Genomic DNA, 13,919 nt, shown 5'->3' on the forward strand with positions numbered 1-13,919 from the left:
CTAAATATGCAACTATATACAAGCCAGCAATTGCATCCCTGGGCACATATCCCAGGGAAATGAAGACTCAGGTTCGCATAAAAACCTGTGCATTAATGTTTACAGCAATTTTTGTTCATAATAGCTAAAATTGAAAATAATCCAGATGTCCTCCAGCAGGTGAATGGTTAAACAAACTGTGGTATAGTCATACCATGGAAATGCTACTTAGCAATAAAAGGGAATGAAATATTGATACATGCAATAACTTGAGTGGACCTGAGGAACATTACTCTAAATCAACAAAAGAGATCAATCTCAACAGGTCATATGATGTGTGAGTCCCTTATATAATATTCTTGAAATGACAAGATTATAAATATGGAAAACAGGTTAGTGGTTGCCAGGAGCTACGGATGGTGGGGAGGGAATATGTGTGATGACAAAAGAACAGAAGAGAGATCTTTGTGGTGATGGAATAGTTCTGTACATTGATGGTTACATGAATCTACATGTGTGATAAAATAACAGAATAATATACACACTTTATTTCTAGATTTGATATAGTACTATAGTTATATATGCTATAACCAATGAGGAAAACTGGGTGAAGGGTACGAGACCTCTCTGTACACTCTTTGCAACCCTCTTTGAATCTATAATTACTTCAAAATTAAATTTAAAAAAATAAAAATGTAAATATTTTCAACACCCTCATTTAAGGGCATAGATAGATTGGATAAATAGAAACATGACCCAGATATATGCTACCATTCTTCATATGACGAAACCCACTTTAAATTTTTAAACAACTCAAATAGGTTAAACACAAAAAGATAAACTATGCTAACTGCAATCAAAAGAAAGCTGGAATGGCTAAATTGATATGAAACAAAATACCAAAGAATAATACCGGGAATAAAAAGGGTTGTTTTATAAGGATAAAGGGCTAAATTCATCAACATGATATAACAAATCTATATGTTTTTATAACTAACAACAGAGTTTCATAATATATAAAGTGAAAACTGGTAGAAGTGAAGGAAAAATAGGGAGACCTACAATTACAGAGATTTCAATACTGCTATGGTAGGCAGCCTTTAGCGCATCTCCCAATTATTCCCAACTCCTGTGCATGTCCTTGTTTACTCCCTTCTGTATTAGTTTGCTAGGTCTGCCATAACAAAGTACCACATACTGGTGGCTTAAACATAAGAAATTTATTTTCTCATGATTCTGTGGGTTAGAAGTCCAAGATCAAGGTAGTGGTGGGGTTGGTTTCTTCTGAGAAACTGCCTCCTGGGCTTGTAGAGAGCTATCTACTGTCCGTGTCTTCTCTTGGTCTTTTATGTATGTCTGTGTCCCAACCTCCTCTTCTTATAAGGACACCAGTCATATTGGATAAGGGCCCATCCATATGACCTCATTTTACCTTAATTACCTCTGTAAAAGCCCTATCTCCAAATACAGTCACATTCTGAGGTACTGGGAATTAGGACTTCAACATAGGATTTGGGGGAGGGGGAACGCAATTCAGCTCCTAACACTTTCGTTTAAGTGTGGGCTGAGGAAGACCTAAATAAATAGAGATATCATGTTCTTGGGTCAGATGTCTTGATATTGCTGAGATGTCAAACTTATATATAGATTTAACACAAACCCAATCAAAATTACAACAGACATTTTCATAGAAATCAATATGCTGATTCTAAATTTCATATGAAAATGCAAAGGACCTATAATAGCCAAAATAACTTTGAAAAAAAAAAGAACAAAGGTGGAGAACTCACATTATTTTATTCTAAGACTGACTATAAAACTAGAGTAATTAACCCAGTATATACTGACATTATAATAGATAATTAGATTATGGTAACAGAATAGGGAGTCCAGACCTAACCATACACTTATGGGGTTCATTGATTTTTGACAAAAGCACAAAGGCAATTCATGGGAAAGATAATCTTTTCAACAAATGGTACTTAGACAATTGAATATCCATATGGAAGTAAAACAAATATGATCAAACTATATATAAAATTTAACACAAAATAATTGTTAGACCTAAATGTATAATGCAGAACTGTAAAAGCTCCAGAAAGAAAAATAGAAGAAAATGTTTGTAACCATTGGCTAGTTAAGTATTTCTTAGATTGTGCCAAAGGCACGGTCCATAAAAGATAAATTGGAAAATTGAACTTCACCAAAATTAAGAACTCTGCTCTTATCACTGTTAAGATAATTAAAAAACATCATGGTAGAAAATATTCAAAAATCACACATGTGATAAGGACTTGTATTCATAATATATAATGAAAATTCTCAAAACTCAAGGAAAAAAATCCCTAATATATCAGCAGCCATCTTGGGCCTGAAGAAAATTAAAAACCCCAGTATATAATTTGGCCAAATAATTTGAACAGACTCATTACCAAAGAAACTATACAGGTGATAACACATGAAAAGATGCTCAACATCATTAGTTATTAAGTAAATGAAAATTAAAACCACAATGAAATGATATCAGGAAAGACAATAGAGTGGAAAGCTCCAGGAATCCAACCCTCCACAGAAACAACTGAGTTGGCAGAAACTGTCTGAAGCAACTATTTTGAAATCTGGTCTGGTAGAATACTTAACAGCTTCCAGGGGAGATCATAATAAAGGGGCTGGTAAATTTTATTAAATTACAATGAATTTGAGCTCTTGCATTGTGGGAGGCTACCATCCTTCATACCCAAGCACCCCAATAGGCATGAGTGGGGGCAGTAGATAGTTTTTGGTGTGGCCTGCTGGAGCCAGGGTGAGCAAGAAGGACTTTGTCCTTCAAATACTGGGATTGTAGATTTTAATTGCTGATCACTGCTTTTGATCTCTGAGGGACTAGCACAGAGGTTAGCCTTTGTTCTAATCCCCAGAGGATGAAAGGGCTTCCTGGATAGGAGAGAATTTAGAGAATGTACTTATTTTTAAGTACTATTTTGTAGAGGATTAAAGAGAAAGAGGATATTTTTAGAGAAGTAAATAAAAGGACTTACTTTTCCCTTTTCTGAGAGCCAGAAATTTAAGAAAATCTTTGTCAGATCACTGGATGACCTAGAAGCCACGATGGAACAGAAACTTCAGTGATTATGCACAATAAGAAGCACATGCTTTCCAAAAATAGTTTGGAAAAGTCACAAATGTATGGCTTTAGCCATCAATAAGCAATAATCAGCAATCCCTGAGGAGGGAAAAAATTAGAATTCCAGAGTTAACACAACTCAAAATGTCCAATTATAATAAAAAATTACAAAACATACAAAGAAACAGACAATTGAAATTACTGAGTCTGAGGAGCAGAAAGAAAAAAAGAATAAAGAAAATGAACCAATTCTGAGGGACCTGTCAAACACTACCAAGTGTACCAACATACAAATTATAGAAATACCAGAAGGAGAAGAGACAGAGAAAGGGACAGAAAAAATATTTGAAAAAATAATGGCCAAAATGTTTACAAATCTAACGAAGACATGAATATTTCCATGAAGCTCCACCAACTCTAAGCCAGATAAACTCAAGATCTACACAAAGACACATTATCATCAAATTGTCTAAACCCCAAAACGAAGAGAGGATCTTGAAATCAGGAAGACAGAAGCAACTCATCACATACAAGAGATCCCCAATAACATTAACAGCTGATTTCTCCCCCAGAAACTATGGAGGTCAGAAGTGGCAAGACATACTTAAAGTTCTGGGAAAAAAAAACTCAACCAAGAATTCTATATCCAGCAAAACTACAGGCATACCTCAGAAATATTGGGGGTTTGATTCCAGACTACCACAATAAACCAAATATTGCAATAAGGTGAGTCAAACAATTTTTTGTGTGTCCTAGTGCATAATACAAGTTATGTTTATACTATATTATAGTCTACTAGGTATGCAAGAGAATTATGTATAAAAAAGAATGATCATACCTTAATTTAAAATTACTTTATGGCTAGCCCTCTCTTTTCCCTTCCTTTTGCTTGCCCTGCTGTGATGATGGGTCCGGTCATCATCTGTGGCATATATACCATGCTCTGTAAACCTGTATCTTGCTTTTGACCTATAATCCTATTTTTCTCTCCTCAATAAACCTCATTTTCATGCTTGCCTAAAAAAAAAATACTTTATGGCTAAAAAATACTAACAATCATCTAAGCCTTCAACAAGTCATAATCTTTTTGGTGGTGAAGGGTCCTGCCTCAATGTTGATGACTGCTGACTGATCAGGGTGGCAGTGGCTGAAGGCTGGGATCACTGCGGCAGTTGCTGAAAATAAGGCAACAGTGAAGTTTGCTGCATTGATTGACTCTTCGTGAAAGAATTTCTGTAACGTGATGCTGTTTGATAGCATTTTACCCAAAGTATAATTTCTTTCAAAATCAGAGTCAATCTTCTCAAACTTTGCCACTGCTTTCTCAATTAAGTTATGTAATATTCTAAATCCTTTGTTGTCATTTCAACAATGTTCACAGCATCTTTAGCAAGAATAGATTCCTCTTAAGAAACCACTTTCTCTGCTCATTCATAAGAACTCCTCATCCATTCAAGTTTTATCATGAGACAACAGAAATTCAGCACATCTTTGAGTTCCACATCTTATTCTGGTTCTCTTGCTATTTCCACCACATCTACAGTCACTTCCTCCACTGAAGTCTTTAATGCCTCAAAGTCATCCATGAGGGTTGGAATCACTTCTTCAAAAATTCCTGTTAATGTTAATATTTTGACCTCCTCCCCTGAATCACATATGTTCTTAATAGTATCTAGAGTGATGAATACTTTCCAGAAGGTTTTCAAATTAGTTTGCCCAGATCCATCAGAGGAGTAACTATCTGTGCCAGCTACAGCCTTACAAAATGTCTCTCTTAAGTAATAAGACTTGAAAGTCAAAATTACTCCTTGATCCATGTATTCCCTAATGGATGTTGTATTGGCAGGCATGAAAATAACATTAATCTCCTTGTACATTTCCATCAGAGCTCTTGGGTGACCAGGTGCATTGTCAATGAGTAGCAATATTTTGAAGGATTCTTTTTTTCTGAGCAGATCTCAACAGTGGACTTAAAATATTCAGTAAACCATGTGGTAAACAGATGTGCTGTCATCCAGGCTTTGTCATTTCATGTACAGAGAAAAGACAGAGTTTATTTAGCACAATTCTTAATGGCTCTAGGATTTTTGAAATGGTAAATGAGCATTGGCCTCAGCTTAAAGTCACCAGCTGCATTAGCTCCTAACAGGAGAGTCAGCCTGTCCTTTGAAGCTTTGAAACCAGGTGTTGACTTCTCCTCTCTAGCTGTGAAAGTCCTAGATGGCATCTTCCAATGTAAGGGTGTTTGATCTACATTGGAAATCTTTTGCTTAGTGTAGCCACCTTCATCAATAATCTTAGCCAGATCTTCTGGATAACTTGATACTTTACCTTGCACTTTTATATTATGGAGATGGCTTTGTTCCTTAACACATTGAGCACCATGCTATAAAAAAATTTTTTTTCCTAAGGGTCACAGTGTATTATGAAAATAGAATAAAAATTTTGCAAACAAAATGATTCTTTCTAATTTAATGAAAAAATTATTCTATATTGTGTTCTGTGCATGAATTATATGCAACTTGAAAAACAATTCACCCAACTTTCGGGGTGAAGAGACGTGTGAGTTACATATGCTTCATGAAGCTCCAGGCTCAAAACTAGCGTGAGTTAAATACAACTCACATGGCCGTTAGTATGTTAAACCTCATGAACCAACTTCTACTAGCTTCAAACTTTTCTCCTGCAACTTCCTCACCTCTCTCAGCCTTCATAAAATTGAAGAGAGTCAGGGCCATGCTCTGGATTAGGCTTTGGCTTTAAGGGAATGTTGTGGCTGGTTTTATCTCCTATCCAGACAACTAAAACTTTATATCAGCAATAGGCTGTTTTACTTTATTTTCATTGCATGTTTACTGCAGTAGCACTTATAATTTCTTTCAAGAACTATTCCTTTGCATTCACAACATGGATAACTGTTTGGTGCAAGAGGCCTAACTTTCAGCCTATCTTGGATTTTGACATGCCTTCCTCACTAAGCTTAATCATTTCTAGCTTTTGATGTAAAGTGAGCAATGTTTAGCTCTCCCCTTCACTTGAACACTAAGAGGCCATTATATGGCTATTGAATGGCCTAATTTCAATATTGTTATGTCTCAGGGAATAGGGAGGCCAGAGGAGAGACACAAAGGAACAGCTGGTCAGTGGAACAGTGAGAGAACACACAACATTTATCAATTAAGTTTGCCATTTTATGTTGGCAAAGTTTGTTGCATCCTAAAACAAGTTAATAGTAGCATCAAAGATCACCGATCACAGATTACCAGAACAGATATGATAACAATGAAAATGTTTGAAATATTAGAAGTACCAAATATGACACAGAAGTGTGAAGTGAGTACTTTCTGTTGAAAACATGGTGCTGACAGACTTGCTCAATGCAAGGTTGCCACAACCTTCAATTTATAAAAAACACAATATTTGTAAAGTGCAATAAATCAAAGCATAATAAAATGAGGTATGTCTACATACTTCAGGAATGAAAGATAAATTAAGATATTCCCAGACAAACAAAAGCTGAGGAAGTTCATTACCAGTAGATGTGGTACATAGGAAATGCTAAAGGCTGAAAGTCCTTCAAGCTGAAATGAAAGGACACAAGACAGTACTTTGAAGCCATAAGAAAAAATAAATAACATTAGTAAAGGCAACTTCATAGGTAAATAGAAAATAGGATAGTATCATACTTTTGGTTTGGTTTGTTACTTCTCTTTTTGCTATATTAATAAAATGTATAAAACAATAATTATAGATCTATGTTAATGGGACTACAATGCATAAGGAAGTCATTTGTGACAATAACAATACAGTGGGGGAGAAATGGAGACATATAGGCATAGAGTATTTGTAATCTATTGAAACTAAGTAGTTATTATTCAAACAAACTCGTTATAAGTTTGAAATGTTACTTGTAATCCTCAAGGTAACCAATAAGAAAATAACTAAAAAATATACAGAATGAGGACTAGAAGGAAACTATAAAAAATTAGCTGAACACCAATAAGAAGTAGTAATAGAAGAATTGAGGAGCCAAAAAAAAGATATAAGGCACATAGGAACCAAACAGCTAAATGGCAGAAGTAAATTCTTCTTTATCAGTAATGATATTAAATGTAGATGGATTAATCTTTCCTATTAAAACACAGATTTAAAAGGTCAGACAAAAAAGAAGATTCATCAATATACTGTCTACATGTTATTCACTTTAAATATTAGTACACAATGACATTGAATGTGAAAGAATGGAAAAATATATTCCATGCAAATAGTAACCAAAACTAAGCTGAGGTGACTATTATTATTATAGTCAAACAAAGCAAACTAAGTTTTTGAAAAAGTTTACAAGAAACAAACAAGAACATTACATATTGATAAATGATTCAGTGCAGCAAGATGATATAACAATTATAAATGTTAGAAATCTGCCATCTTGCTATTTTTTTCTATTTGTCTCATATGTTCCTTGTTCCTTTTTTTTTCTTTTTCTGCTTTCATTTGGATTAGTTGAGTATTTTGCAGGATTCTTTTTAGTCTCCTTTGTTGCTTTAGTAACTATTTTTCATAGTCTATTTTAGTGGCTGCTTTAGGGTCATAGTATATGTCTTTAGCTCATTTTAGCTTACTTTCGAGTGATATTGTATTAATTCACATAAAAAAGATACTGAAAAGTATATGAAGCAAAAATGGACAAAATTAAAGGAAGAAATAGATAATTCCATAGTAGTAGTTAGATACTTCAACACTTTTAATAATGGATATAACAACCAGACAGAACATCAATAAGAAACTAGGACTTGTACAACAATATAAGCCAATTAGCCACCCAACAATAGCAGAATGTACCATCTTCTCATGTGTCCATGAAACATTCTTTAGGACAGACCACATGTTGGGCTACAAAACAAATCTGAATAAATTAAAATTATGCAAAGTATTTTTTCTGATCACAATGGAATGAAACTCGAAATGAATAACAGGAGAAAAACTGAAAAATTTACAAATATGTGAAAATTAAACAACACATCCTTAAATGACCAGTGGGTCAAAAAAGAAATCACAAGGAAAATTAGAAAATTCCTCAAGACAAATGGAAACAAAAGTGCAACATACCAGAACTTATGGAAAGCTGTAAAAGCAGTGCTAAGATGGAAGTTTATAGATATAAATGCATACATTAAAAGAGGAGAAAGAAGAGTGGATTTTGAATGCTCCCAACACAAAGAAATGGTAAATGTTTGAAGTTATGAATGTGCTAATTATCCTAATTTGATCATCACACATTGTGTACATATATCAAAATATCACACTGTATTCCATAAATATGTATACTTATTATGTGTCAATTAAAAATAATTTTTAAAATATTTTAAAAAGGAGAGAGATCTCAAATCAACAGCCTACTGTATACTTTAAGGAACTAGAAATAAAAGCAAATTAAACTCAAAGCTAGCAGAAGAAAGGAAATAATAAAGGTTAGAGCAAAGATAAATAAAAGAGAGAGTAGAAAAAATAGAGAAAATCGGCTAAACCAAAAGTTGGTCCTTCAGAAATATCAACAAAATTGACAAAGATTGAGTAAGAAACAAAGAAGAAAGGACTCAAATAACTAAGATTAGAAATGAAAGTGGGAATATTACAACTGCTTTTACTGACACAGAAAGGATTATAAGATAATAGTATGAGCATTTGTATTTCAACAAGTTGGATAATCTAGATGATATGGATAAATTCACAGAAACACACAATCTACCAAAACTGACTCAAGAAGAAATAGAAAATCTGAATAGACCTATAACTTACAAGAAGATTGGTTTAATAATTAAAGGCCTCCCAGCAAAGTAAAGCCCAGGATGAGATGTTTTCAATGGTGAATTCCATGAAACATTAAAGAACAATTAATTCTCATCCTTCTTTAACTCTTCAAAAAATTGAAAAGCAGGCCAAGCATGGTGGCTCATGCCTGTAATCCTAGCACTTTGGAAGGCTGAGGCGGGAGGATCACTTGAGGCCAGGAGTTCAAGACCAGCCTGAGCAAGAGTGAGACCCCATCTCTACAAATAATAAAAAAATTAGCTGGGGGTGGTAGCATGCACTTATAGTCCCTGTTACTCAGACAACTGAGGCAGGAGGATCACTTGAGCCCAGGAGTTTGAGGCTGCAGTGAGCTATGATGATCCCACTGCACTGTAGCCTGGATGACAGAGTGAGACCCTGTCTCAAAAAAAAAAAAAATTTGAAAAGGAGTGAACATGTTAAAACACATTCTGTGTAGCCAGTGTTACCCTGATTCCAAAACCAGGCAAAGACACTACAAGAAAAAACAAACAAACAAAAAAACCCTGCAGAACTATTTCCCTTATGAATATATTTGCAAGAATTCTCAATAAAATATTAGCAAAGTGAATTCAACATGATATTAAAAGGATTATGCATCATGTTCAAATGAGATTTATTCCTGGAATGGTTCAAGGGTGGTTCAGCATGAAAAATCAATCAGTACTTAGAATGAAGAGGGAAAAAAACATATGATTATCTCAATTGACACAGAAATAACATTGAAAAATGCAACACCCCTTTATGATAAAAACCCTCAGTAAACTAGGAATAAAAGGGATACCAATATGATGAAGACCATATATGCAAAACCCACAGCTAACATCGTAATGGTGGAAGAGGTAAAGCTTTCCCTCTAAGATCAGAAACAAGACAAGGATGTCCACTTGCCATTTCTATTCGATATAGTCCTGGAAGTCCTAGATGCAGCATTCAGCTAAGAAAAAGAAATAGAAGGCATCCAAATTGGAAAGGAAGAAGTAAAATTATTTCCATTCACAGATGACATGATTTTATATGTAGAAAATCCTTTAAAAGCCACAAAAATATTGTTAGACCTAATAAATGAATTCAGCAAAGTTTCAGGATACAAAATCATGAAAAAATTAGTTGTATTTCTATACACTTGCAGTGAACAAACTCAACATGTTATTTAAAAAATAATTCCATTTACAATAGCATCAGAAAGAATAAAATAGGAATAAATTTAATCTGGAAGGTGAAAGACTTGTAAATTACAAAACATTGCTGAAGGAAATTAAAGACAAAAACAAATGGAAATACATTCCATGTTCATGCATTGGAACATTTAATATTACTAAGATGACAGTATTACCCAAAGTGATCTATGGATCAATACCTCCACGGCTGCCAGGCTTGGTGGCTCATCTCAGCACTTTGGGAGACCAAGGCAGGAGGATTGTTTCAGGCCAGGAGTTTGGGACCAGCCTGGGCAAGACCCTGTCTCTCAAAAAAATAAGAAAAATTAGCCGGTCATGCATGGTAGTATGTGCCTATAGTCCCAGCTATTTGGGAGGCTGAGGCAGGAGGGTGGCTTGGGCCCAGGAGTTCAAGGCTGCAGTGAGCCATGATTGTACCACTGCACTCCAGCCTGGGCAACAGAGTGAGACTTTGTCTCAAAAACCAAACCAAACCAAAACAAAACAAAAACCCTATGGTGCTTTTAACAGAAGTAGAAAATTTATTCTAAAATTCAAATGAAATCTCAAGGTACCCCAAAGAGTGATACCAATATTGAAAGAGAAAAAACAAAGTTGGAGGACTCATACTTCTCTATTTCACAACTTACTACAAAGCTGCAATAATCAAAACAGTGTGGTACTTGCTTAAGAATAGACAGATGGATCAATGGAATAGAATAGAGAACCCAAAATAAAATTGATATATATGGTCAACTGATTTTCAACAAAGGTGACAAGATCATTCAAAGTGGGGGAAGTGACAGTGTTTTCAATAAATTATACTAAATAAACTGGGTATGCATATCCTCGAAAGAATGAAGTTAGACCCTTACCTTATACCATGTACAAAAATTAATTAAAAATGGATCAAAGGCTGAAACGTAAGAACTAAAACTAAAACTCTTAGAAGAAAACATAGGTGAAACTCTGTGACCTTGGATTAGGCAATGATTTCTGAAGTATGACACCAAAAGCATATGTAATCAAAGGAAAAATAGCTAAATTAGACTTCATCAAAATTTAAAACTTTTGTGTATCATAGAACTCTATCAGGAGAATATAAGACACCCCAAAGAATGGGAAACTATATTTGTAAATCATATATCTAATAAGGCATTAATATGCAGAATATATAAAGAACTCTTACAATTCAACAAAACAACAACAAAAAATAACCCAATTCAAAAGTGTTCAAAGGATTTGAATAGACTTTCTCCAAACAGGTTATGCAAATAGCCAGTAAACATGAAAAGATACTCAACAGCATTAGTCATTAGTGAAATGCAATTCCAAATCACAATGAGATGCACACACTAGAATGGTTATAATTTAAAAAATGGAAAATAAGTATTGATGAGGATTTGGAGAAATTTGAACACTTAATGCATTGCTGGTGGGATTATATAATGTTGTAGCCACTATGGAAAACAGTATTTCAGTTCCTCAAAAAGCTAAACCTATAATTACCATGTGACCCAGCATTCCACTCCTAGGTATATACCCAAAGGAATTCAAAGCAGGACTCAAACAGATACACCAATATTCGTACCAGCATTATTCACAATAGTCAAAAGCTGAAAACAACCCAAGTATCCACAACAAATGAATGAATAAAGAAAATGTGGTATATCATACAATGGAGTATTATTTAGGTATAAAAAGGAAGGAAGTTCTGATACATGCTATAACATGGATGAAGCTGGGAAACATTGTGCTAAGTGAAATAAGCCAGACACAACAGGCAAATATTAGATAATTCTTCTTATATGAAATATCTAGAAGAGGCAAATTCACAGAAGCAGAAAGTAGATCAGAGATTACTAGAGAATAGGAGGAGGTAGAATGGGGAGTTATTGCTATTGCTTAATAGTATAGAGTTTCTGTTTGAGGTGATAAAAATTAGGGAACAATATAGGGATGATGGCTGTACATTGTGAATGTAATTAAAGCTACTGAATTGTACACCTAAACATGGTTAATTGGAAACTTTATGTTATATATTTTTACCACAATTTTTAAAAGTTAATATACCAAAAACTATTGTATTGCACACTTTCAATGGGTAACTTGTACCTGAATTATGTCTTCATAAATCTGTTTAAAAAAACACATTGAGATGCTACTACACCTCTATTAGAATGGCTAAAATTAAAAGATTGCCTATTATTAAGTTCTGAGAAGGATGTGGAAGAACTAGAATTCTCATATGCTGCTGGTGGGAAAACAGTCTGGAACTTTCTTTAAAAATTCTGGTAAATGGGGCCCCTGCAAGCTAGAAAATACGGCAGTAATCCCTGGTTTTGGTTTTTGTTTTTTTCATTTTTGATCTTTCTTCTCTCTCAGTCCTGACCTAAAGATGACCCTCGTCATGGAGAAGTACTGCTGAGATCAAAGCAGTGCCACAGTGAACTGTACCTCTGAGAGAAAGCCTGTCTTTTCAGCCAGAGAAACCAGGAAGAAGTGACCCTGTGGTCTGAAGAATGTGGATGGACTCCATCTTGATTTTCCCTGTTTCATGCCTGAGGACAGTTCCTTTTGGCAAAATCAGGGGATAGTGTGGGCAGGTAATAATCAGAGAGAAACCTCATCTTTCTAAGCCAGAGCACTAGGAAAAGGGGACTTCTGGGAGCCAGGGAGTCTTGGGGAAAATCCTGGAGAGGAGAGACCTGGCACGGAATTCTCTATTCTGTGCATGAACTGACACAGGTCCCTGCTCAGCCCGGAGCTGCACATACAAAGGCAGAGCCCACGGAGCACAGGGCAGCACCTTGAACTGACACGGGGATCACCAAGAGAAGGCAAGGCAGGATTTGCGGTCTGTAGATAACCAGGTTGATTGCCTGATAAAACAAAAAATGAAACATTCTTCAGAGCATTTCAGCAGAATACAGTCTCCCAACATAAAACAGTCCTCACTTTGCACAACAGATCGGAATTGTAACAAATGACCGTCCAAGCTGACAGTGTGTCATTAACACTGACATTGTGCTCTTAATAATCAATGGGTAAAATTTCAATATTTTGTGGCTTTTGAAAATTTCTTTCAAAACATTAAAGACTCTTATACTGTTATAAATGCATAAGGAAATAAACAAAATAGTAAAATTAATATTTTTGTACACTATAATTTTAAACACTAGCAACACTAGGAATTAAAGTGTTTGATGTCTTCATAAAAACTTACCAAAAAGCATTTGAACAGTGCTTGTCTTCCTCATAAGTTGTATATACCTGATGGTATGAAGCCAGCACCTTTGCTATGTTTTAACAACTCATCATGCTCCTGAGTTTGGATCAGCTTCCAACATTTTATCCTTTGAGATTTCAATTTTGTAAAGTCTCTCCAAGTCCCTTTAATGTGAAGGTTTTGCAGACATCCCTTCCTCTGGGACATCTTCATCCTTTTTATCACAACCACTCTCCTCGTTTATGTGGTAAACTCACCTTCACTGAGTTCCCCTGGCTTGCACATGGACAGCCTCTGAAGCGGCAGCAGCGTCAGCATCTCCACGGAAAACTATTTCTTCAACAGCCCCGTTTCTGTTTGATTTGCATTTCACTTTGAGTGTTTTCAGTTTTCATTTCTTTGCTGTACTTTTATTTTTGTTGGTCAATTTTCTCTTTTGAATAGCCATTTTTTTGAAAATGCCATGTGAGTTTATCACTGGGAGGCATCTTGTGTTTATGACACAACTCACACTTTGCTATCTGTGTGTGAACTGAACATAGATGCACAGTGACCAATCACCCACAGGCTTTGGAAAGAAGTGACATGATTAGTC

The 13,919-nt window shown here is 35.0% G+C and overlaps 1 protein-coding gene across 1 annotated transcript in view; it reads left to right on the forward strand.

The window, feature by feature from the left end:
- LOC123645733 (translation initiation factor IF-2-like) overlaps positions 1–13,193 on the forward strand; it is a 29,805-nt gene extending 16,612 nt beyond the window's left edge. The window contains exon 3 of the mRNA XM_045562160.1: positions 12,481–13,193. Coding sequence (XP_045418116.1) covers positions 12,481–12,523 — 43 coding nt within the window. The 3' untranslated portion in view covers positions 12,524–13,193. The remainder of the gene's footprint in view (positions 1–12,480) is intronic.
- Positions 13,194–13,919: the final 726 nt, after the last annotated feature.

This window comes from Lemur catta, chromosome 10 (genome assembly GCF_020740605.2).
Source record: "Lemur catta isolate mLemCat1 chromosome 10, mLemCat1.pri, whole genome shotgun sequence".
Lineage (NCBI taxonomy): Eukaryota > Metazoa > Chordata > Mammalia > Primates > Lemuridae > Lemur > Lemur catta.